At 57.1% G+C, this 22,676-nt stretch overlaps 4 protein-coding genes across 12 annotated transcripts; 1 reads left to right on the forward strand and 3 right to left on the reverse strand.

Moving 5' to 3' along the window:
* Positions 1–154: 154 nt before the first annotated feature.
* CLIC3 (chloride intracellular channel 3) lies at positions 155–2,897 on the forward strand. The gene is made up of 6 exons (XM_014863761.3): positions 155–298; positions 1,117–1,226; positions 1,313–1,438; positions 1,573–1,679; positions 1,760–1,935; positions 2,016–2,897. The coding sequence occupies exons 1-6, from the start codon at positions 263–265 to the stop codon at positions 2,172–2,174; spliced, it is 714 nt and encodes a 237-aa protein (XP_014719247.2). The 5' UTR covers positions 155–262; the 3' UTR covers positions 2,175–2,897.
* PAXX (PAXX non-homologous end joining factor) lies at positions 2,890–4,432 on the reverse strand. 6 transcript variants are annotated; one of them, XM_014863759.3, is made up of 7 exons: positions 4,298–4,432; positions 4,163–4,223; positions 3,868–3,917; positions 3,603–3,793; positions 3,457–3,525; positions 3,203–3,287; positions 2,890–3,097 (listed from the first exon to the last, which is right to left on the reverse strand). In XM_014863759.3, the coding sequence occupies exons 1-7, from the start codon at positions 4,396–4,398 to the stop codon at positions 3,079–3,081; spliced, it is 576 nt and encodes a 191-aa protein (XP_014719245.3). In that variant the 5' UTR covers positions 4,399–4,432; the 3' UTR covers positions 2,890–3,078. The 6 variants fall into 6 exon arrangements, with proteins under 6 accessions (XP_014719245.3, XP_014719244.3, XP_014719243.3 ...); XM_014863758.3 differs by having other exon boundaries at positions 2,890–3,101; XM_014863757.3 differs by having other exon boundaries at positions 2,890–3,124.
* A 10,837-nt stretch (positions 4,433–15,269) lies between these two features.
* LCNL1 (lipocalin like 1) lies at positions 15,270–18,264 on the reverse strand. Of its 4 annotated transcripts, XM_070518264.1 has the most exons (8): positions 18,118–18,264; positions 17,647–17,745; positions 17,136–17,275; positions 16,562–16,635; positions 16,333–16,443; positions 15,963–16,064; positions 15,664–15,689; positions 15,270–15,398 (listed from the first exon to the last, which is right to left on the reverse strand). In XM_070518264.1, exons 2-7 carry the CDS (start codon positions 17,743–17,745, stop codon positions 15,664–15,666), a joined length of 552 nt encoding a protein of 183 aa, XP_070374365.1. In that variant the 5' UTR covers positions 18,118–18,264; the 3' UTR covers positions 15,270–15,398. The 4 variants fall into 4 exon arrangements, with proteins under 4 accessions (XP_070374365.1, XP_070374364.1, XP_014719248.1 ...); XM_070518263.1 differs by lacking the exon at positions 18,118–18,264 and having other exon boundaries at positions 17,647–17,888; XM_014863762.3 differs by lacking the exons at positions 17,647–17,745; positions 18,118–18,264 and having other exon boundaries at positions 17,136–17,587.
* A 673-nt stretch (positions 18,265–18,937) lies between these two features.
* On the reverse strand, positions 18,938–22,385 carry PTGDS (prostaglandin D2 synthase). The gene is made up of 7 exons (XM_014863765.3): positions 22,062–22,385; positions 21,130–21,269; positions 20,948–21,024; positions 20,155–20,280; positions 19,921–20,022; positions 19,423–19,448; positions 18,938–19,088 (listed from the first exon to the last, which is right to left on the reverse strand). The coding sequence occupies exons 1-6, from the start codon at positions 22,173–22,175 to the stop codon at positions 19,423–19,425; spliced, it is 585 nt and encodes a 194-aa protein (XP_014719251.1). The 5' UTR covers positions 22,176–22,385; the 3' UTR covers positions 18,938–19,088.
* Positions 22,386–22,676: the final 291 nt, after the last annotated feature.

Below are 22,676 nucleotides of genomic sequence, written 5' to 3' on the forward strand. Positions count from 1 at the left end.
TCACTACCCTCCCATGGTCCATGGTGAGCTCAGCCTGCACCAGGCAGCTTGGTCTCAGCCTCACAGGCCCAAGGCCAGTCCTGAGCATCAGGTCCCCTCATCGTCACACCCTCACGCTCAAACAGCGAGCCCTGTCCACCTTGTCTGCCCCTGTAGGTGACCTGAGGGGCGGGCGCTGGGTTGCGGAGGGCGGGGCACCCAGGAGCCTTTAAGAGCTCCCCAGGTCCCACCCACCTGTGCCCTGCCACTGCAGCTCCCCGCCATGGCTGAAACCTCCAAGCTCCAGCTGTTTGTCAAGGTGCCGGGCAGGCAGGCCTGGGGGGAGAACTCGGGAGGGGGTGTTCTGTGGTTCCGCTTTCTGGGGCAGGCCAAGGGGTGGGTCTCTGAGGCAGTGTCTGTGCCCCTTCCCCTGTGCTGGCTGAGTAAGGCAGGGGCAGCCTGGGGGACAAGGACCCAGTGAGCTGCCCCAAAGGGGTAGGGGTTCCAACTCCCAGCCTTGGCTCCTGGGCCCAGCCCAGCCCTCTTAGAGGAAAAAGCCCCTTGGTGGGGAGGTGCCAACCAGACAGCCAGCGGCCGAGGCCCAAGTGGAGCCTGGGGTCAACACAGCAGGAGAGGGGGCCAGGCAGCACCATCGGTGCTCACGGCAGTGCCCGGGTCTGTGGCTCCTTGAGCACGGCTGCCAGGCCATGGCTGCCTGCCGACCCTTGGGGCGCTGGGCAGTGAGTGTGCTGCCAGCCATGGCGCCCAGTTTGGCGGGTGAATCACTCAGAAAACAGCTCACTCGGCCCACCCCACCCTTGCGACCAGCTTGCAGGGCCTAGGCCCAGGGGCCTGGCCTCTGCCCAGGCTCTGAAGATAAGGGTCAAGGGACCAGGTCTCAGAGCCTGTGCCCTCACCCAGCCTCCAGGCTCCCAGCAGCTCTGCACCCCTCCCCACCTCCCAGGGACCAAGTCAAGGGCCCTCACGGGCCACTTGTCGAGGCCGTGCCCAACCGGGCCCAAGCCCTGGAGCAGCTCCAGGCTCTTGGCAGTGGGAGGCCTGGTCCCACCCAGCCTGGTGGCAGGATTCCTGGGTCTGCTCCCTGCCCTTAAAACCTCTCTACTCCACCCACCCCAGGCAAGTGAGGACGGCGAGAGCGTGGGGCACTGCCCTTCTTGTCAGCGGCTCTTCATGATCCTGCTTCTCAAGGGCGTGCCCTTCACACTCACCACCGTGGACATGCGCAGGTGAGCCCCCCACCCCAGCCCAGGGGACCCCTCCCTGGCCTCTGCTCCCCTTGGACCAGCCGCCTCCCCTTCGCCTCTGCCCACAGGTCCCCGGACGTGCTGAAAGACTTCGCCCCCGGCTCCCAGCTGCCCATCCTCCTCTATGACGGCGACGCCAAAACGGACACGATGCAGATTGAGGAGTTTCTGGAGGAGACGCTGGGGCCCCCCGAGTGAGGGCCCGGGCGCGGGAGGAGGACGAGAGATGGGGCCCCCAGGGAGAACACCGCCAGGACGGAGCCCGGGGGGCGGGGTGGCGGCACAAGGGTCTGACCCAAGTCCTTCCCCTGGCCCGACCGGCCCGCAGGTTCCCCAGCTTGGCACCCCGCTACAGGGAGTCCACCACGGCGGGCAATGACGTCTTCCACAAGTTCTCCGCGTTCATCAAGAACCCGGTGCCCGCGCAGGACCATGGTGAGGAGGGTCGGGGGCTGTGGCGAGAGGCGGGGAGGAGCTGCGCCCAGGCCGGGTCCTCACCGCACCCCCGCCCCCAGCCCTGTACCAGCTGCTGCTGCGCGCCCTGGCCCGACTGGACAGCTACCTGCGCGCGCCCCTGGAGCACGAGAGGGCGCGGGAGCCGCAGCTGCGCGAGTCGCGCCGCCGCTTCCTGGACGGCGACCAGCTCACCCTGGCCGACTGCGGCCTGCTGCCCAAGCTGCACATCGTGGACGTGAGCGCGGGCTGGGCGCGGGGGCCGGTGGGGCGGGCCCTGGCGGAGGCCTTGACCGCGCCTGCGCCCCTCGCCCGCAGACGGTGTGCGCGCACTTCCGCCAGGCGCCCATCCCCGCCGAGCTGCGCGGCGTCCGCCACTACCTGGAGAGAGCACTGCAGGAGAAGGAGTTCAAGTACACGTGTCCTCACAGCGCCGAGATCCTGGCGGCCTACCGGCCTGCCGTGCACCCCCGCTAGCGCCCCCGCTGCCACCCTGACCACTTCTCTGCAGCCCCATAAAGGCATCTGCCCCAGTAAGCGTGTCCTGACATCCGAGAGACCAGAAGCCCCGAGATTTCTGCCACCCCCAAACTCCCACTGTGCGGCGCTCAGCTTCACATGACAGCCCAGAACGACGGGGGCAGAGAGCATGGTGGGTGGGGCACAGCCCATTCCTCTACTCATCAGGGATGGCAGGGACTGGATTGGGCTCCCAAACCAGTCAGGCCAGGGCGGGGCTGCAGGATGGCCAAGGAGGGTGGGGAGCAGAGCACACAGCCTGGACACCTCTGGGCTCCCAGCCAGCCGACATTCCTCCGCTCCGCCCCAGGTGGCAGGCCACCTCTCCTGTCCCATAGGACCTACTGTGTACATCGTGTAAGGTACTCATGGCTATGCCCTGCTGGGTGGGGTCTGAAAGAATGAGGGGTGTGCCCAGTGGGGGTGGAAACAGAGTTCTAACCTTGGGAAGCCCTGGCCCTGCTGCAAACAAACGACCCTCTCCACTCCTGGGCTGGCCAGGCAGGGACAGCTGGCGGGTTGGGAGAGCTCAGTGGCTCCTCCACCAGGAAGAGAGAATGGAGCCAGGAAATCTGTTTCTGTCCTGTGGCCCCAGGCCCAGATCGCAGGCCCCAGGGAATCCCTGATCCCTCTGCCCTAGCCAGCCCCCACGAGTAAGAGCCTGGCAAGGAGCTTCACCTGAGAAAGCCATTTATTTGACGTGGAAGGGGCTCCAGAAGCAGTTCTCTTCCTGCTGGCCAGCAGGACGGGCAGGTGGCGGTGGTGTGGTCTCCAGTGGTGGTCCCAGGGGCTGCCCCTCTCTGCAAAGGTGGACTCCTGGCAGGGTCACACTTTTCGCTGCAGCTTCAGGGGTCGTCAAAGTCTACACCACTGGCTGGTTTCTTACTAGGAGAGAAGAGCGGGTGACACTACAGGGGTATGGAGGGAAGGGCAGGGCTCCAGGGATGGACCCTGAGCACAGGAGGAAGGGGCAGGTGGGTGGGTACCTCTTGAAGCCAGGGTTGATGAGGGACTCTCCTGGACACCTTCTCCTGACCCCAGGTCCAGGGCCCCCTCTCTGAGGATCTGGGTCTGGGGGAAACAGGATGGGAGGGGGGTCCTGAACCTGGCAGGATCCCAGGACCATAACCCCCTCTCCACAAAGACAGATCCTCTCTCTGGAGCTTGAGGCTTGTTCGTGGGAAACTGAGTCCCAGAGGAAAGAGGACAGCCCCAGCCCATCATAGGTGACAGGCTTTACCTGGTAAGAAGAGCTGAGGCCCCACCAGCCTGGGGCTCTTCCTTGGGCTGGCGGCTGTCTCCTCCGCAGCTGGGGAAGAAAGCCAGGAATGGAGGCACAGGCAGGGGACCCTAGTGAGGGTGCCAGGTGCCCACCGCCCACCCTACCTGCCAGCTGCCGCTCCAAGCTGCACACGCGCTCTGCCAGGCCCAATGTCAGTGCCTGCAACCTGGAGGCAGCCTCTGGGCCCGGCACCTTGGAGAGGTCAAAGTCCAGTGCCGAGGGACCCCCTGAAAGGGTCAGGGATGCTCTGTCCTCCTGCAGGGTGAAAGTCACAGCTTGCTGCTTGCAGGCTGCCCTGGGAAAGGAGCGGTGCTGAGTACTGAGGCCAGAGCCCCCGCGGCCACCCCCTCCTCCCGCTCAGGGGCTCACCTGAACCGGGGGACGATGTCCTCAGCCGCAATCAGGCCAAAACGGGCTTTCTACAGGGCATAGGGGCTGGTCACCAGCTGCCCGAGACCCTAGAACCACTGGGGACACCCCAAACCTGCCCGACCCAGAGCCAGCCGGGACCCCAGGCCGATCTTAGGAGCACGGCTACAGAGCCGGGGGAAGGTGTCCAGACCCTCCAGGATATCCCAGACCGCCCGTTCGACCCCATAGGTGGTCTGGCTGCAGGCAGGGCGTGCCGGGGGCTGCCATGCCCCCCAGGAGCCCCGTTACCCACGAGGGCCGCCAGGCTGTCCGGTGTGAAGCAGGTGCTCCAGAGCTCCGCGGCGTCCGTCACACTGCGGGGACGGGAGGTCAGGCGCGACGCGCAGGGAGGCCCGCGCTCCACCGCCCCGCGGACCCCACCACTCACCAAAGGTTGAAGCCGGCTCCGCTCCCCTCCCCCTCGCAGTAGCACACGAAGCGCGGGGGCCCAGGGCCGAGCGGCAAAGTGCACAGCGGCGGCAGCGGCATCACGGCACCCCGGAAGCGGGGGATTGGGCCAGGCCGGACGCAGCTGTGGGACTAGGGCGCCTGCGCGAGCTGATGGCTTCCGGGGGCGGGGCCTGCTCCAGTGGGCGGGTTCGGGGTGGTGCGGGGCTTAGCCCACAGGGGCGGGGCTACGTGGGTGGTGCCTAGCCAGAGGGGAGCCTTCCCTGTGGGGCGTGGCCTGAGCCCGTGGGTGTGGCTTAGGGCTGGGGCGGGGTTAAGTGGGCGGTGCTTAGTCATGGGGTGGAGTCTGCGCCAGTGGGCGGAGCTCCCGGGCCGGGCTGTGCGGAGCGCTGTCCCCGCGGCGCGTGCGCTGCGCGGCGGGGCCCCGGGCTCCAGCCCTCGGGCCCGCGTGGCGTTACCCGCCCTGCGCGCCCGCCGTCCCCGCCGAGTCCGGGGTTCCTTCCTTTGCGCGGAAGTCCCTGCCCCGTGTCCAGCCCCGCTGCCGGCCACCCTCGCTGGTCCCAGCGGCCTCCCCCTGGCCTCCACGCCCAGTCTCGCCCTCCCCCGTATATTTCTCACGTCGTCTTCAGATACAAACGCAAAGCTTCCTAACGCCGAACCGAAGTCAAAATACAACAGTATTTTATGAATAAATTATGGTAACCAGCGCAGAAAGCTTCCCTCCCTCGTTCATCCATTCCATGGCATTTCCCAGCGCCTCTTCTGTGCCCCCTGCTGTCCTTGAGCGCACTTTGATGGAGGCCTCCATTCCCCTGGCGCTTGTGAGATCTAATGGGAGAGACAAACAGCTAACAACGAAAGATGACACTCTCAGGCAGTGCAAGAGCTATGCACTTCCGCAATTCGGATGGGGAGCAGGTGCCGTTGGAGCCGTGACTTTGGGGGAGAGAAGGATGGAGCACACCAGGATGGGGGTTCCCAGAAAGAGGGGCAGCCCCTGCAGAGGCCCCAGAGTGGGCACAGAACAGTTCTGCTCAAGGCTTTTCAAGAAGGCTAGGGTGACCACATGGTGGCCGTGGGGAGGGTGGCTGGTGGGTTCTTGAGCTATGCTGAAAATGTATTTCAAGTGTGCCTGTAGCCAAGCCTACCTCGTTTCCTGCTTTCTCCTGGTTCACAACTGTCAGTCCTTCTGAGGCTCCTGCCTCAAGGCCTCTGCACGTGCTGTTGTCACTGCCTGGCACGCCTTTTCCCCAGACTCACATACTTCCTTTAGGTCTTTTTTTTTTTTTTAACTTTTTTTTTTTAAGATTTTATTTTTTTTCCTTTTTCTCCCCAAAGCCCCCCCAGTACATAGTTGTATATTCTTCGTTGTGGGTCCTTCTAGTTGTGGCATGTGGGATGCTGCCTCAGCATGGTTTGATGAGCAGTGCTATGTCCACGCCCAGGATTCGAACCAACGAAACACTGGGCCACCTGCAGCATAGTGCGCAAACTTAACCACTTGCCCACGGGGCAGCCCCTTTCCTTTAGGTCTTTACTCAAAAGTCACCTTCTCAGTGAGGGCTTCTCTAGTGGCTTTATATAAAATGTCAACACATTGCCTAACATCTCATGTCTTCCCTCCTGTTTTGTTGTTTTCCACACTTGTCACTATGTAAAGTACATTCTGGTTTACCTATTGTGGCAGCTGATGGCCCCCACCCATGCCTCCCTCCTGCGTTTACACTTTTGTGCACTCCCCGAGTGTGGGCTAGATTGAGTAACTTCCAGCCAAGAGAGGACAGCAGGAAGGATGCGCTGTCACTTCCCTCTCCCTCTGGAATTGCTCTCCATGACATGAGGCAGCACTGTGGAGACATCCACGTGGCAAAGGATGAAGGCCTGCCAACAACCAGCAAGGGAGCTGGGACACAGACCCCCCTCGGCGGAGCCTTCTGATGAGGACACAGCTGTGGCCCATAGCTTGACTGCAGCCTCATGAGAGATCTTGTGCCCGAGGCCGGAGCACCTGGGGCCAGATTCCTGACCCTCAGAAACTGGGAGATAGTACAGGCTCGTTGTTTTAACCGGCAAAATTCTGGGGTAGGGAAAGAGAGGCGGAGCAAAATGGCGGGGTGAGCTGACCCAGGATTCCCTCCCCTCCAAAATACAACAAAAGATTGGAAGAACTGAATTTCAGAGAATAAACATAATGCCAGCTCGTTAGAGACCTACAATACCAAGAAGGAGGAGATCATAAACCTAGCTTTACACCTTCGGAGGCGCTGGAACGGTAGGAGAGAACATCGCTCCCTCCCCTAGAGTCTGCGATCGCTGCAGCGCAGGTCGGGAAGGAGCGGGGGAGGGGCCGCGCGACCGGGGGATCATCCGGGACTCCTGCGGGGGGGGGGGGGGGGGGAAGCTTCCATCTGCGGGGACCCTATAAATCAAGGGCCTTGGGAGACCAGAGAACAGAAGTGATTTGAACCCAGACCGGCGCGTGTGAGTAACAGCCCCTCCCCCCCAGCAAAGCCAGTGGGCGCAGCCATCTTGCCCCGAAGGCGGAGAGCTAACACGCCGCTCTCGACCCCCACCTAGTGGCGACAGGCTGTAACTGCAACTGAATTCTACCACCATGAGAAAAAACCGCTCCTCTACCATCCAGCAATTTATAAAAGCCCCAGACCAGAAGGAAAACAGTAAAAACACAGAATTAAGTCCTGAGGACTTGGAATTAGGTAAACTAAGTGATAATGAATTCAGAGCAGCTATAATCAAAAAAACTCAATGAGGTAGAGAGGAAGATAGAGAAACAAGCCGAGTTCTGGAGTTACTTCACAAAAGAGATTGAAATCATAAAGAAGAATCAAACAGAATTACTTGAGATGAAAAACACAATGGACCACATAAAACAGAATACGGATTACCTGAATGCCTGTGTAGACAACATAGAGGAGTAAATCTGCATAATCGAGGACAGACAGGCTGAATGGCGCCAGACAGAGGAAGAAAGAGAACTAAGAATTAAAAAAAATGAGGAAAATCTCCAAGAGATAATGGATTCAATGAGGAGTAAGAACATAAGGATCATAGGAATTCCCGAGAATATGGAAAAGGAAAATGGAGCAGAAAGTGTGCTTAACGAAATTATTGAAGAGAACTTCCCAAATCTAGGGATCGACGGAGAAATGTGTGTAGAGGAGGGTTTTAGATCTCCTAGATTTGTCAATGTAAAAAGACCTACCGCAAGGCACATAGTAGTAAAGTTGGCAAATAGGAATAATAAGGAAAGAATACTCAGGGAAGTAAGGAAAAAAAAGAGAATAACCTATAAAGGAGCCCCTATCAGACTGTCAGCGGATTTCTCTACAGAAATCCTACAAGCTAGGAGAGAATGGAGTGATATATTCAAAGATATAAAGGATAAAAACCTTCAGCCAAGAATACTCTATCCAGCAAGAATTTCCTTCAGATATGAGGGAGAAATTAAATCTTTTCCAGACAAACAAAAGTTAAGGGAATTTGTAACTAAAAGCCCTCCACTACAAGAAATCCTCAAGAAGGCTCTCATACCTGAAAAAAGAAAAAAGGGAGAAAGGGGACACAAACCACAGACTAGGGAGACCGATGGATAGAACCAGAACAGGATGGCAAATATTCAATTATAGCATTAGGGTAAAAATAAGGAAACTACCAAAACAAGGACGATCTTAGCACTCTAACTACAAATTAATAAGACGAGTTGGAATAAAAAATGAAAATAATTATTTAGGAGGGGAAGAGCAAAGGGTCTAAATCAGTATTGGTCAAGTAGGTAAGAGACCACCAGAGAATAGACTATATTATACACGAGATTCTAAATACAAACTTCAAGGTAGACACTAAAATAAAGTACAGAACAGAGTCACAAATCATAGATAAGGAAAAATCTAAGAAACCCAGCATAAGAAATTGCAGTATCAAATGGGTAGTCTAAGGCACACAGGAAAAGAAATGCAGGAAAACAAGATAATGAGCGACAGATGGACAGCATTAAGTCCACATGCATCAATAATCACTCTCAATGTGAACGGATTGAACTCTCCAATAAAAAGACACAGAGTGGCAAAATGGATTAAAGAACACGATCCAACAATTTGTTGCCTCCAGGAAACACACCTCAGCCCCAAGGACAAACACAGACTCAGGGTGAAGGGGTGGAGGACAATACTTCAAACAAATAGCAAGGAAAAAAAGGCAGGTGTTGCAATTCTTATATCAGACCAAGTGGATTTCAAAATAAGACAGGTAAAGAGAGCCACAGAGGGACAATATATAATGATCAAAGGGACACTCCATCAAGAAGAAATAACGCTTATAAATATCTATGCACCCAACACAGGAGCACCAAGATTCATAAAGCAACTATTAACAGACCTAAAGGAAGATGTTAAAAACAACACAATAATAGTAGGGGACCTCAACACCCCACTCACATCAGTGGACGGATCATCCAGACAGAAAATCAACAAGGAAATAGTGGAGCTGAATGAAAAACTAAAACAATTGGACTTAATAGACATATATAGATCACTCCACCCTGAAGGAGCTGAATACACATTCTTCTCAAGTGCACATGGAGCATTCTCTAGGATAGAGCATATGTTGGGAAACAAGGCAAGCCTCTACAAATTTAAAAAAATTGAAATAATAACAAGCATCTTCTCAGATCGTAGTGCTATAAGGCTAGAAACTAATTACAAGAAAAAAGATGAGAAAGGCACAAAGATGTGGAGACTAAACAACACACTACTGAACAAGCAATGGATCATTGAAGAAATAAAAAAATACCTGGAAACAAATGAAAATGATAGCATGCCATACCATCTCATATGGGATACAGCAAAAGCTGTATTAAGAGGAAAATTCATCGCAATACAGGCACATCTTAACAAACAAGAAAAATCCCAAATAAGCAACCTTAAAGCACACCTAACTGAACTAGAGAAAAAAGAACAAATGAAGCCCAAAGTCAGCAGAAGGAGAGAAATAATAAAAATCAGAGCAGAAATAAATACTATTGAAACGAAAAAGGCAGTAGAAAGGATCAATGAGACAAAGAGCTGGTTTTTTGAGAAGATAAATAAAATTGACAAACCACTAGCCAGACTTACAAAGAAAAAAAGGGAGGAAGCTCAAATAAACAAAATCAGAAATGAGCGAGGAGAAATAACAACAGACTCTGCAGAAATACAACAGATTATAAGAGAATACTACAAAAAACTATATGCCAACAGAATGGATAACCTAGAGGAAATGGATAAATTCTTGGACTCCTACAATGTCCCAAAGCTCACTCAAGAAGAGGCAGACAATTTGAACAGACCAATCACAAGGAAAGAGATTGAAACAGCAATCAAAAACCTCCCAAAGAATAAAACCCCAGGAACAGATGGCTTTCCTGGGGAATTCTACCAAACTTTCAGAGAGGATTTAATACCTATCCTTTTCAAGCTATTCCAAAAAATTAGGGAAAATGGAACACTTCCTAACACATTCTATGAGGCCAACATCACGCTGATACCAAAACCTGACAAGGACACCACGAAAAAAGAGAACTATAGGCCAATATCACTGATGAACATAGATGCAAAAATTCTCAACAAAGTTTTGGCAACCAGAATTCAGCAATTCATCAAAAGAATCATACATCAGGATCAGGTGGGATTCATACCAGGGACACAGGGATGGTTCAACATCCGCAAATCAATCAACGTGATACACCACATCAACAAACTGAGGAATAAAAACCACATGATCATCTCAATAGATGCAGAGAAGGCATTTGACAAGATCCAACAGCCATTTATGATAAAAACTCAGAACAAAATGGGCATAGAAGGAAACTACCTCAACATAATAAAGGCCATATACGACAAACCCATAGCCAACATCATACTTAATGGGCAAAAACTGAACCCCATCCCCCTGAAAACAGGAACGAGACAAGGATGCCCTCTATCACCACTCTTATTTAACATAGTCCTGGAGGTCCTGGCCAGAGCAATCAGGCAAGAAAAAGGAATCAAAGGAATCCAAATAGGGAGGGAAGAAGTGAAACTCACGCTGTTTGCAGACGACATGATCTTATATATAGAAAACCCCAAAGAATCCATTGGAAAACTCTTAGAAGTAATCAACAACTACAGCAAAGTTGCAGGGTATAAAATCAATTTGCATAAATCAGTAGCATTTCTATACTCCAGTAATGAACCAACAGAAAAAGAACTCAAGAATACAATACCATTCACAATCGCAACAAAAAGAATAAAATACCTTGGGGTAAATTTAACTAAGGAAGTGAAGGACCTATATAATGAAAATTACAAGGCCTTTCTGAGAGAATTGGATGACGACATAAGGAGATGGAAAGACATTCCATGTACATGGATTGGAAGAATAAACATAGTTCAAATGTCCATTCTACCTAAAGCAATCTACAGATTCAACGCCATCCCAATCAGAATCCCAATGACATTCTTTACAGAATTAGAACAAAGAATCCTAAAATTCATATGGGGCAACAAAAGACCCCGAATTTCTAAAGCAATCCTGAGAAAAAAGAACAAAATGGGAGGCATCACAATCCCTGACTTCAAAACATACTACAAAGCTACAGTAATCAAAACAGCGTGGTACTGGTACAAAAACAGGTGCACAGATCAATGGAACAGAATTGAAAGCCCGGAAATAAAACCACACATCTGTGGACAGCTTATCTTTGACAAAGGAGCTGAGGCCATACAACGGAGAAAAGAAAGTCTTTTCAACAAATGATGCTGGGAAAACTGGAAAGCCACATGTAAAAGAATGAAAATTGACCATTCTTTTTCACCATTCACCAAAATAAACTCAAAATGGATCAAAGACCTAAAGGTGAGACCTGAAACCATAAGGCTTCTGGAAGAAAACGTAGGCAGTACACTCTTTGACATCAGTATTAAAAGGATCTTTTCGGACACCATGCCTTCTCAGAGAAGGGAAACAATAGAAAGAATAAACAAATGGGACTTCATCAGATTAAAGAGCTTCTTCAAGGCAAATGAAAACAGGATTGAAACAAAAAAACAACCCACTAACTGGGAAAAAATATTTGCAAGTCATATATCTGACAAAGGCTTAATATCCATAATATATAAAGAACTCTCGCAAGTCAACCACAAAACATCAAACAACCCAATCAAAAAATGGGCTGGAGACATGAACAGACATTTCTCCAAAGAAGATATACTGATGGCCAATAGGCACATGAAAAGATGCTCATCATCGCTGATCATCAGGGAAATACAAATCAAAAGTACACTAAGATATCACCTTACACCCGTTAGAATAACAAAAATATCTAAAACTAATAGTAACAAATGTTGGAGAGGTTGCGGAGAAAAAGGAACCCTCATACACTGCTGGTGGGAATGCAAACTGGTGCAGCCACTATGGAAAACAGTATGGAGATTCCTCAAAAAACTAAAAATAGAACTACCATACGATCCAGCCATCCCACTACTGGGTATTTATCCAAAGAGCCTGAAGTCAGCAATCCCAAAAGTCCTGTGCACCCCAATGTTCATTGCAGCATTATTTACAATAGCCAAGACGTGGAAGCAACCTAAGTGCCCATCAACAGACGAATGGATAAAGAAGATGTGGTACATATATACAATGGAATACTACTCAGCTGCAAAACAGAACAAAATCATTCCATTTGCAATAACATGGAGGGACCTTGAGAGAATTATGTTGAGTGAAATAAGCCAGCGAGAGAAGGATAATCTGTGTATGACTCCACTCATATGAGGGATTTAAAATTATGGACTAAGAACAGTTTAGTGGATACCAGGGGAAAGGTGGGGTGGGGGGTGGGCACAAAGGGTGAAGTGGTGCACCTACAACGTGACTGACAAACATTAATGTACAACTGAAATTTCACAAGATTGTAACCTATCAATAACTCAATAAAAAAAAATCAAAAAAAAAATTCTGGGGTGATTTGTTATTCAGCCGTAGGTGACTCCACTTATTTATCCTGTTTATTGCCCATTGCCCCCATGAGGTCTTTACCACCGTATTCTCAGTGCTTAAACAGTGCCGGGCACATAGAGACATTCAATAAATACTGTGAGTGCGTGAATGCCAAGTGGGAGGTGCTAGGGGGTTAAGCAGGGGCGGGATGGAGAGGGGCACAGCTGATGCGTGTGCGTGAAGCCCACGGTGGTGCCAGGAGGAAAGAGGCCCAAGGGCTACAGGTGTGGAGGTGCGGGGTGGTGGGGCAGGGAGAATAGCAGGGAGCTGCTGTGTTCCTCAGGGCAGAGCTGATGGAGGCTGGGCCAGGGGCTCAGACTGCAAGTGGAGAGAGGTGGAGGGGAGGGGTCACGGTGACCCTTGTGTTTGGGGAGAGGGGAAATGTCCTTTCCCAAGACGACTGGGCTGGGGCAGTTTGTGATGTGACCTGATGCATGATGGGCTGGATGCCTGACGGAGGGGAGTGAAGGCCGATGTGTGCAAGAGACTCCAGTCTAGAGGAAGAATCAGGCCGAGACGTGAACGTGGAGGTGCCAGCCTCGAGGCCTGTCTTGAACATCAGTCCCTCCAGGCACATTTCAGGGCCTAGGAGAATGTCTCTGTGTGGGCCGTGGTGGGCTGAACGAGGACTCTTCAGAATATCAGGTCCTGACCCCTGGAACCTGTGCCTATGAGCTTGTAGGGAAAAGGAGCTTTTTGCAGATGCAGATAAGTTAAAGATCTTGAGATGGGGAGAGATTCCTGGATTATTGGAATGAAGCCTAAATGCCATCACAAGCGCCCTTATAGAGAGAGGCAGAGAGAGATTTGCCAAAGAAGAAGAGGAGGATCCAGGTGGCCGTAGAGGGCAGAGATAGGAGTGATGCAGCCACAAGCCAAGGAGTGCCGGCAGCCACCGGAAGCTGGAAGAGGCAAGGAAGTATCCTCCCCCAGTGCCTTCGGAGGGAGCAGGGCCCTGTGACACCTTGATTTCAGCCCAGTGACAACTGATTCTGGACTCTGGCCTCCAAAACTGTAAGAGAATAAATGGATGTTTTCAGCCTCCGAGTTTGTGATAATTTGTTACAGCAGCCCCAAGAAACAGATAAAGGCCTGAAACAAAGATTAGTCCCAAGCATGGTAAGAAAGCTGCAGTGTCTAAATTTAAAACAATCACACACTTATCTAGAAAATGCAACTCATCAACCAGCCTTCAGCGCCTCAGCTTTTCCATCGTGAACAATCCTATTTAATGTGGGATGTGGGTGCAGGGTAGGTAAGGCCTCAAACACAGACGAGGGGAGGGTCTAAGAAGGTCTCCAGGCAGCCTGGGCACCGAATCAGGGTGTGAAGGAGAGCAGGGAAGAGAAGTGGCTGGCCTCTAATACCAGGGCACGGAGCACTGTAGGCTGAGCAGCAGAGAGGAGCAAAGAGCACAGAGAAGGAGCAGGTAGGGTGGTCCCATAAATCTAAGGAAGGACCAAGCAGGTGGTATTTCAGCACAGTGGATCCAGTGAGCCAAGCAGAGAGCTAGGAGAAGAGCATTCTGGGGGGTGGGGGAGTAGCATATGCAAAGACTCTGTGGCAGCCACAGGGCTGGTATGTTCAAGAGACACGAAGAGGTCAGCTGGGCTGGAATTAAGGAGAGTAGGCGGTGGGGTCAGAGGAAGGTCCATCAAGGGGGGACCTGTTGGCCACCTGAGGACTTTGGCCTTTACTGTTGGTGGGACCGGACCCTTGGGGGCGGTTCTCAGCAGAGGAGGGCATGAGCTGACAGATCTTGCACACGCATCCCTTGGGTTTCTGGGTGGAGATCTGGCTGAGGGCTACCCCCGTGTGGCCTGATTAGGGTGGTGCAGAACAAGATGAGCCACGGGCTGACGGCCTGATGGCCTGGAGCCCAGACAGCTTCTCAGCAGACACCTAAGGTAGGCAGACAGCCCCTGGCCCAAGTGTCTCCAGAAAGGGCAGGAGGGTGAGCTCACTGATCACACATGTGGGAGGGGCTGGCTATCTAGGCCTTGCCACATCCCCCTGGCCTTCAGTTCCAGACTGGTGTCAGGCTGGGGACAGGGGGAAAACTGCCTTTGTAGTGTCCACAGGTGGGCCACAGGCCGGCATCTAGGCCAGGGGCAGGAGAGGCGCTGGCTGGGCACCCAGGTGTTGGGTGCAAGTGTGGAGGGCTATCTGGGGCCCCAGGGAGTGGGGGCTATGCCTCTGACCTCCCTGCTCAGAAGGGCCTGGATCAAGGAAGCCAGTCTGGCAGGACAGGGCTGTGTTTTTTTAATGAAAGATGTCTAACCAATTGAAAAGCAGAAATAATAGTATAATGATCCATCACCCAGATGGAACAATTATCAGCATTTTGACACATTTACATCTGGAATTTTCTTCCTAAACAATTTACATTACAGATATCATGCCATTTTACCCTCAAATTTTTCAGACCGTGTCTTTAAAGAAGAGCGACACCGTCCTACATAAACACAACGGCAGGACAGAGTTTGTACCCCACCCCACCCCATTCTTTCTCTCCCCACACTCTGGGCAGGGAGGGCCCGGCTCAGAGTGTGAACAGCGGGCACTTGGCAGGCAGGGGTCAGGGGAGATGTTGGGGATGGAAGGGGATCCTGAGGACAGAAGCAGCCCAGATACCCCATCCTGGCCGTGGTTTGGGAGGACCCATGGGAGCCTGGCGCGCAGCTCCGCCAGGCCTGGGGTGCAGAGCTGAGCCCCAGCCCCTCCCAGGCCGGCAGCTGCCAGGGTGGCCCTTGCCCGGTGATGGCGTGGAGGCCCACCCTGCGGGGCCAGAGCCTGAGCTCGGCACTGTTCCTCTCTGGAGGTCCAGGCCATAGGGGGTGGGGCAGGCCCCCTCCCAGGGTGCCCCTACCACCGCGCCCCAACCCCCCTTCTCTCAGTACACCAAACGCACAAGCTTGACTGTGGGAGATTGTTTATTATGCTGGGGGAGGGGCGGGGAGAAGAGGGCGCTCTTTGGGGAGGCTCCGTAGGTGGAGCAGCACCCAGCGGCAGGTCCTGCAGGCACTCCTGGGCTCGACCCCTCACTGCAGACAAGGGGGCAGGGGTGGGGGGTGGGTGGCGTCCGCTGCCCTCTCTGGGTCCAGGCCCGGACCCTACCCTATCCCTCCCCATCGCTGCCTGCTGTCCTGTCTTGATTTTTGTGGTGCCACCCGTATCCCTACTCCCAAGACAGAGGACCCCACAGTGCAGCCCTCTGGCCAGGAGGGGCCTCCATTGGTAGGCAGGGTGCTGGGCACTGCATGATCTGGTGGGGGGGGGGCGGTGTCCAGGCCAGCCCCTGGTACTCACCTAGGAGAAGGCACCAGCACACTGGTCTGTGGAAGAGAGCGGGGCCTGAGGAACTACCCAGTGCCCCTTCCCCTGGGCTGGAGCCCCCCTGCCCCCAGCAGCCAAGCCCCCCTGGCCGGTGGTCCCCTCCTGAGGGGGCATCGTTCCACCCTCCCCTGGCCCAGACAGGCCAGGGCTGCCCCGGTACTTCTGTCCACGTCTCGGGTCAGTGTGGGGAGCCTCCAGGCCTGGCCTTGTCAGTTGGGGTCTGGGGTCTCCTGGCTCCAGCAGCCCAGAGCTGGGGTGGAGTCAGCACTCACCCGACTTGGGGAGCAGGGCGCCCTGGCTGGGGTTCAGGCCCACTTGGGGTGCCAACTGCTGCATCTTCTGAGCACCTTCGGGAAACAGCTCTGGGGCTCGGGCTGTGGGTAGAGAGGGCCAGTGAGCAGAGGGGGCAGGGCCCGGAGGAGAGGGGGATAGAGGGATGGGGAGGGGAGGGGTCTGGACTCCCCCTGCCACAGACATGGGGGTCTCAAGAAGACCCTTGGAGACAGTGGTTCCACCTGCCACAGAATCGGAACTTGCTGGAAAGTGCCTATGGGCAACACTCCAGACCGGAGCTCGGCCACGGCCCCTTAGAGGAGAGGCCTGTGCCTGGGACGGGGTGGGGGTGTCAGGAACGCCGCCCACCGTAGAGCTGCAGCCAGACGTTCCTAACGCCCCCCTTCTGCGTCTCGAAGTACAGCACGGCGAAGTGCTTGTAGTCGGTGACCACGACTCGGACGTCGGTCTGCGCCATGGCTGAGGAAGCGAGAGCCGCTGAGCCCAGTGCCCTCAGCCCAGGCACCAATCAGGCAGCCAGCACGGCCCCCAGGGGCCCCCAGCACCCCCACTGCCCTCTCAGCCACGCCCCCCTCACCGGCATTGCTGAACTGCCCATCCACGGCACCCTTGCTGAGGGTCATGTCCATCTTCTGGCAGCTGCCATCAGGCCTGGGGGGGAGGAGCCACAGCACCCTGAGCAGTGGCCCCTGTGTGTGTCCTGAGGACGCTGCCCAGCCACGACGCGACCGGCCACCTTGCTTAGGGTGGGGCGGTGCCAGCCTGCCCGGCATCCACTCACCCCCCTCACAGCGCTTCTCAGAGGACACAGGTGCTCATGACTGTCTCACAGGTGAGGAGACAGCTGGGGGCAGGTAGCACGTACTGGGTCAGGGGCACACAGCCAGGGGACGTGGGTCTCCCCTCCAGACTCACACAGACACAGGGACGCTGCTCCTCCACACCCAGGTCTCAGGGACAGCGTCCAGCACGGGCTAGGCCCCTTGGGGAGCAGCCCTGCTGCTGCCACTGTTTTAAGAGTCCCTGCAGCCCAGCCTGGGTCTGACTCCCGAATGGGTCAGGGACACCTGTGGTTCCCGCTGGCTCACGTCCAGCCTCACACTGGCCATGTCTAAGGCTCAGTCGGAAGTGGGGCTCGTGGGGTCACTTACGTGGAGTACCCAAACTTGAGAGCCAGGTCGCCATTGGCCAAGGAAGTCACCAACACCACGGGCATCTTCATGTTGTCCCTGGAGTCCAGGAAGCCCTGGTCGTCCGACACCACCCCAACCATGTACCAGGTGCCCTGGAACTGCAGGGAAGGTGCAGGGAGAGCTGGGGGGCAGATCCTGCATCCACATCGACCTGATAGGGGCCAGCTGGAGCTCGTCCCAGTGCGAGGCCCTGGGGAGTGGTGCTGGGCACAACCTGGAGGCTGGGCGGAGGGCTGCTGACCGCCCCAGTCCACCCCACCCATGAGACAAATGGATGAGGCAGATGGATGGGGGCTCTCTCCCCTGGCCCCCGGACTCAAGCTGAGCCAGGATCAGGGAGAGTGTGGGCAGGGCTGGGCTGCCCCTGACCCTCCAGCCTCCCTGGGTATAATGCAGCCAGGCCCCTAGGACCAGAGAGTCGTCCATAAGGAGGAGGGGATGGGTCTGGCCTGGGGATGCCTGGACGCACCTGGTTGGCATCAAAGTCAGCCTGGATGGGGACCTGGGCCTGGCCTGAGGACACCCAGAGCAGGGCAAGGATGGAGCCAGTCAGCAGCATCTGCAGCATCTGCAGCAGCATCGTGGAGGGAGGTTGGTCCCAGCAACGGCGGGGACTCTGGCTCAGGGCAGGGGTGCTGGGCTGGCCTCTCCAGCTCAGGCTTTATGCCCCTGAGATGCCCCGGGGCAGTCGGCCTGAGGCCTGGGCCAGGGCCCACTGTGATAGGCTGCCGATCAAGTTGCACCCTGCAGCGCCCTGGCCTAGCTGCCTCCATCCCACCCGCCCAATCCCCTGTTTCCTCCTGGGGAGGGGGCCAGATGCCCTGCAGCAGGAGGAGGCGTGGTTCTGGCAGGTCCTCTGGGATGTCGGCCCCCAGCCCTCAGCTCAGGCACAGCCCCCAGGGACCTTCCTCCAGGAAGGCCTCCCAGAGCTCACGCTCACCTCTGAGTCTCACAAGCCTTGGTGCCCCTGAGGGCCTGGCTGAGGTCTGCCGGGGTGGGGGCCTGGTGAGCAGCTGCAGTGGGTGCTGCACCTCGTGAGCCACGGGGCCAAGGACAGGCCCCTGAAAATGGCCACCCAGCCAAGAACCTGGGGGATAGCAGGAGGCGAGGGGCAGGGCTGGGCAAGACGGGCTCTGGTGCCAGGGCCCTGGCGAACGGGTGGGCTGTATGCTCTGGAGGCCCAGGGGACTAGGGGCACTCAGGTAGCTAGAGGCGATGTGAGGGTGGCTTGTCTCCAACCCATCGGTGAGTGTGTCCCAGTCTGGGGCAGGGACACTCCAGCCACATTCCTCTTTGTCCCCCTTCTCTCTGCCCAATCTGAGTGCACTAATTCCGCAGCTTCAAAAACCTATGCACCCGGAGCTCCCTGGGCCTCAGGCCTCCCCGGGCTGGGGAGGCTGGCCGCAGGCGCGGGCCTGGGAATTAGGAGCTGATGGGCACTGGCCCAGAGCCCAACAGCTGTCACTTGAGGGGTGTAGCTGGAGGAGCCCGCGGTGGGTCAGAACACTGAGTGGGGTGAGCGGGGGCGTGATGGTACCTCCCTTAGCTGTGCTGACTCCTGCCCCACCCCACCAGGAGCAAACGCTGGCAGGTCCAAGCCCACCCCTCCGGTGTCACACAGAGCCAGCCTCTGAGATTTCATGGGGGTGGGAGGGGAGACCGAGGCCCAAAGTGAGTGGGGGAGGGGGTCAGGTCCCCAGGGAGCAGGCCAGAGCCAGGCCCAGAGCATCGGCCACAAGACAGACAGGCAGGAGCCAGGCTACTGACTTGCTTCTGGAGTTTATTTTCAGAGCAGGACAAAGCCCAAGGGGGCAGAGGCGGTGGAGGGAGGAGCCAGGGATGGGGTCTCAGAGGTCTTGGAAGAAAGAGCAGAGCAGGGCAAGACAGCCAGGTCCTGAGGGTTGAGGTCACCTGGCCAAGGGAGCAGCACCATCAGTTCAGTGGAGCAGGTAACACCGCCCCTCCTTGCCCCAGGGTCCCCAGGGGAGTGACCCCTGCCCCCCAGGACCTTGTGCCCTGACCTCCCCTCCTGCCTGCCCCACCCTGTTACTGTCCCAGCCTCCAGCTCCTCCTACCCCCCCGCAACCTCACTGAACCCCATGGGAGCCCTCTCCCCTTGGACCAGCCCCTGTCTGCCTGGGACCACCCTTGGCTGTTGCTGGATGTGTGTTGAATGAATGACTGAGTGAATGAACGAATGAATGGCAACTGCTGGGTGAAGCTGCCCTCTGCCCACCGCACTCACCTAATTGTGCTCCTCCATGCACTTATCTGCCGAGAAAGAAGCCGGGGCCGTGGTCAGCACCCCACGCTGGGGCTGCTTGCCCACCCGGGCTGCCTACGCCCCCCAACATTGTGCCTGAGCCCCCGTGTAGCCGCTGCCCCATGTTCCTGCAGCCTGTGCCCCCCATGGGCACCCCCACCCCACAGGTTCCATTTCTAGGGCCCGCCCCCCATCAGGCTGGGGGCCCTTGTATCCTGCGGGCTGAGCCAGGGTCTGGCACACAGTAAGTGCTGGTGAATCCAGCGTGGGGGGTTTCCTGGAGTATCTGCCAGTGCCCCCCCACTGGCTGCAGCCAAGGTCATGGGGTGAGGACAGACTGTCCCCCACACCAGAGGACCGTGCCAGTCAGTGGGCGGTCTGGCCGGACGCACCCCACCCCCAGCCTCCCCCAAATCAGGAGACTGCTTGTCTGCCTCTAATCTGACCTTAATCTCCCCATCAGATTAGTGCCCCCCTCACCGGTCTGTGGCAAGAAGACAATGGCATCCTCTGTGAAGCCCTGGGCTTTGGCGAAGGTGCTGAATTTCTCCTTCACCTCAGGCCTCGGGCTCTGCACACGGCCTGGGGCAGGAGGAAAAGCCGCTGCCTCAATGTGGGGAGATCTCTGCTTGGCCCCCATTCCCCAGGTTCAGGGTTCCCCTTGGGTCTCTCTCTGGCCGGGCCTGAGGCCAGGCCGTGGGGCGGGGCACGTACTGTAGAGGGTGGCCATGCGGAAGTCCTGGCCGCCCAGGCCTTTGGTGCTCTCGGCGTGGGTGTAGAGCAGAGCGTACTCCTCATAGTCCGTCTCTACCACTGACACCTCATGGACCATGCCCCAGTCTGGGAATCCACGAGAGGACCGGGTTGTCGACCCTGCCCCCAAACCCGGCCCGCTCTGGGGCTGGCTGTGGGAGGGGCCCGGGCTCCTCCCCGTTTGTCAGGCTGCCTTCCCTGTCCCTTCCCCCATTTGGACAGGTGGCCAGCTCCCTGCTTCCTGCCTGCACAGCCTGTGAACGTTTCAGGGTCCAGTGTCCCCAAGCCAGAAGTCCTGAGGGGCCAGCAAACACGCAGGCTCAGAAAATTAGGGGTTCATGGTGCAGCTACAAACCCCTTGGCCAGAACCGGGAAGAGGAAAGGTTGCTATCCCCAGGGGAGTGGGGAGGCCTCCCCCCAGGGTCCCCAGGTGAGAGCTGTGGGGAGCTGTGAGGGGTACTGGGGGGCTGCCTGCGTGGGCTCCGCCTGGCCAGCAGAGAGGGGCAGCAGAGACCTGGGGAAATCCCATCTTGGGGCAGGAAGGGGCCTGGCAGGACATGGGCTCCAAAGAGGATCCAGTGCCCAAGAGAGGGTCCCTGATCCCCCACACCCGGGCCTTGGACCTGCTGACCCTAGTGGGGCAGCTACCACCCCACCTCGTGTACTGCTGGGGTAGGAGGTTCTCCCAGAGTCACCGCTAGCAAGTGTCACCCAGGGCTGGACCCAGGGGTCCAGGGAGGGGGCCCCTACTCACGGGGACTCGTGTAGCTATAGCAGCCTGGGGGTCCGGCCGGCTGCAGCAGCAGGGTCCGGGTCTCACACTGGTCTTTCCTGTGGGCAGGTCACCTCGGGGTCAGAGGTCAGGCCTAGGGTGTCCCTAGATCGCGACCACGGGACGGGAAGCTTTCAGCCCCAGAAGCCCGCCCGCCGCCCGACCTGAGGAAGGTAGAGGTGAGGTTGAAGCCGCCGTCTGCGGTCGGGGCCACCACCGACGTGCACATGGACAGCACCTTCTTCTTCTCCCGGAACCAGCTCGAGTTGGAGGCCAGGCCCGAGGTGAACCAGCGGCCCAGGAACTGCGGCGAACGGCCAGGACCCGCTGGGGCCGACAGGGGTGGGCGCCCCCGCCCCCGCCCCCGCCCCTCCCGCTCGGGTCTCCAGCCTGGCCCGGCCCAGCCCCGCCCCGCCCTGTCCGTCGGTGGAACTGGCGGCAGAGGGCGCCCTGGCAGTTCTTGGAGGGGTCGGGGCGAGCCTGGCTGCCCTGGGCGGACTGCGGGGCGTCTGCGACGCTCGGGGACGGGGTGCGGGGTGGGCTGGGGCTGGAGACCTGAGATGGGGCGGGACGGGAGGACCTGCTCCGGCGCATCCCCGCACAGCCCCTGAGGGTGTGCGCGCCGCCGGCTGTCTGTGTGCGAGGCGCGGACCCGCGCGCTCGGGTTTGTGTGGGCACCCGCGTGCGCCACCCCCGTGCGCCATCCGCATCTTCGCACTAGTGCACCGAGATGAGTCCTGGGACCCAGGTGTAGAACGTGTGCCTGCTTCCTCTGGGCGTCTTGAGCTTAGAGGGGTGACTGTGTTTGGATGGCGTGGGCACGCAGGTAGCCCGCGTGTCTGCATGTGCCGTGTGCGCGCTCGAGGACATAGCTGCTTCCCTACGGATTGGGGATACCCGACTCCGCGTTCTTGGGTGGCGAATTGCAGTCGCCCCAGGGGGCCTCGTGTGGTCAGCCTCCTCCGGCAGGGCCCTAGCCTTCCTTCCACTCAGCTGAGCTCCTCTCTTCCCAGGGAGACAGCTGGCCCCAGAGAGCACCCCCTTCCCCTGACAGGGCCCTGTCCTGCCTTGGGGACTGGGCAGGGGAGCCCCTCACCTTGTCCTGTTGGAAGTTGGGCTGCAGGGAGGGCTGGGCCTGGGCTCGGGTCTGCAGGACCCCCAGGACCCCCAGCAGGACCAACCCCATCCACAGCGTGTGTGAAGCAGCCATTCTGCAGGATCTGAGCAGGCGTCTGGGGCCTGGTGCCAGCAGTGTGGGCAGAGTGAGGGAGGCAGGCAGGAGGAGCAGAGGCCGGTGGGGAGACCCCTATTTATGGGCCTGGCTTGGCCTCCACCCAGGGCCCAAGGACAGCCCACTGGAGGCTCGTGATGCTGAGGGGAGGATGGGGCAGCCCAGCCCAGCTGCAGCCTCGCCCCCCACAGGGCTGCTTATGTAAGAGGCTCTGACTAGGACAGGCCTGGGCCCTGCCCCCGGGGACTGAGTGAGGTGGGGGAGCAGGCAGAGGCCCCTGCATGGCTGGTCCCTTCTCCAGGCCCAGAAGCCCGTCCCAGCAGCCTGGATGTGGGCAGGGGGCATGGGCCTTGGCGCTGCCTTGCCTCTGGGGCCTCTGGTCACTTCCCACCTGGGGCTGGGACCCTGGTCTCACAAACCCTGCCATCCTTCCCTTTCCAAGCCTGTGACCCTGGGAGGGGACGAAAGACCCTGTTTTGC

This window comes from Equus asinus, chromosome 10, assembly GCF_041296235.1.
Source record: "Equus asinus isolate D_3611 breed Donkey chromosome 10, EquAss-T2T_v2, whole genome shotgun sequence".
NCBI lineage: Eukaryota > Metazoa > Chordata > Mammalia > Perissodactyla > Equidae > Equus > Equus asinus.

Bases quoted from the DNA above. Each gene is read 5' to 3' on its own strand.
- LCNL1 (XM_014863762.3), bottom strand. From the start codon at position 17,440: ATGGGTGGGGTGGACTGGGGCGGTCAGCAGCCCTCCGCCCAGCCTCCA. The intron at 16,444-16,561 runs GTGAGGGGGGCG...TCGCTTCCTCAG, and splicing joins TGGGCAGTTCAGCAATGCCG to CCATGGCGCAGACCGACGTC. The intron at 15,690-15,962 runs GTGAGTGCTGAC...TCTCTTCCACAG, and splicing joins CGCCCTGCTCCCCAAGTCGG to ACCAGTGTGCTGGTGCCTTC.
- PAXX (XM_014863757.3), bottom strand. From the start codon at position 4,398: ATGCCGCTGCCGCCGCTGTGCACTTTGCCGCTCGGCCCTGGGCCCCCG. The intron at 3,918-4,162 runs GTGGGTAACGGG...TATGCCCTGTAG, and splicing joins CGGACAGCCTGGCGGCCCTC to AAAGCCCGTTTTGGCCTGAT. The intron at 3,125-3,202 runs GTACCCACCCAC...ATACCCCTGTAG, and splicing joins ATCAACCCTGGCTTCAAGAG to TGTCACCCGCTCTTCTCTCC.
- PTGDS (XM_014863765.3), bottom strand. From the start codon at position 22,175: ATGGCTGCTTCACACACGCTGTGGATGGGGTTGGTCCTGCTGGGGGTC. The intron at 21,270-22,061 runs GTGAGGGGCTCC...CGTTCGCCGCAG, and splicing joins CCAACTTCCAACAGGACAAG to TTCCTGGGCCGCTGGTTCAC. The intron at 19,449-19,920 runs GTGAGGGGGGCA...CTTTCTCGGCAG, and splicing joins TGTCTTCTTGCCACAGACCG to ATAAGTGCATGGAGGAGCAC.
- CLIC3 (XM_014863761.3), top strand. From the start codon at position 263: ATGGCTGAAACCTCCAAGCTCCAGCTGTTTGTCAAG. The intron at 1,439-1,572 runs GTGAGGGCCCGG...ACCGGCCCGCAG, and splicing joins GAGACGCTGGGGCCCCCCGA to GTTCCCCAGCTTGGCACCCC. The intron at 1,680-1,759 runs GTGAGGAGGGTC...CCCCGCCCCCAG, and splicing joins GGTGCCCGCGCAGGACCATG to CCCTGTACCAGCTGCTGCTG.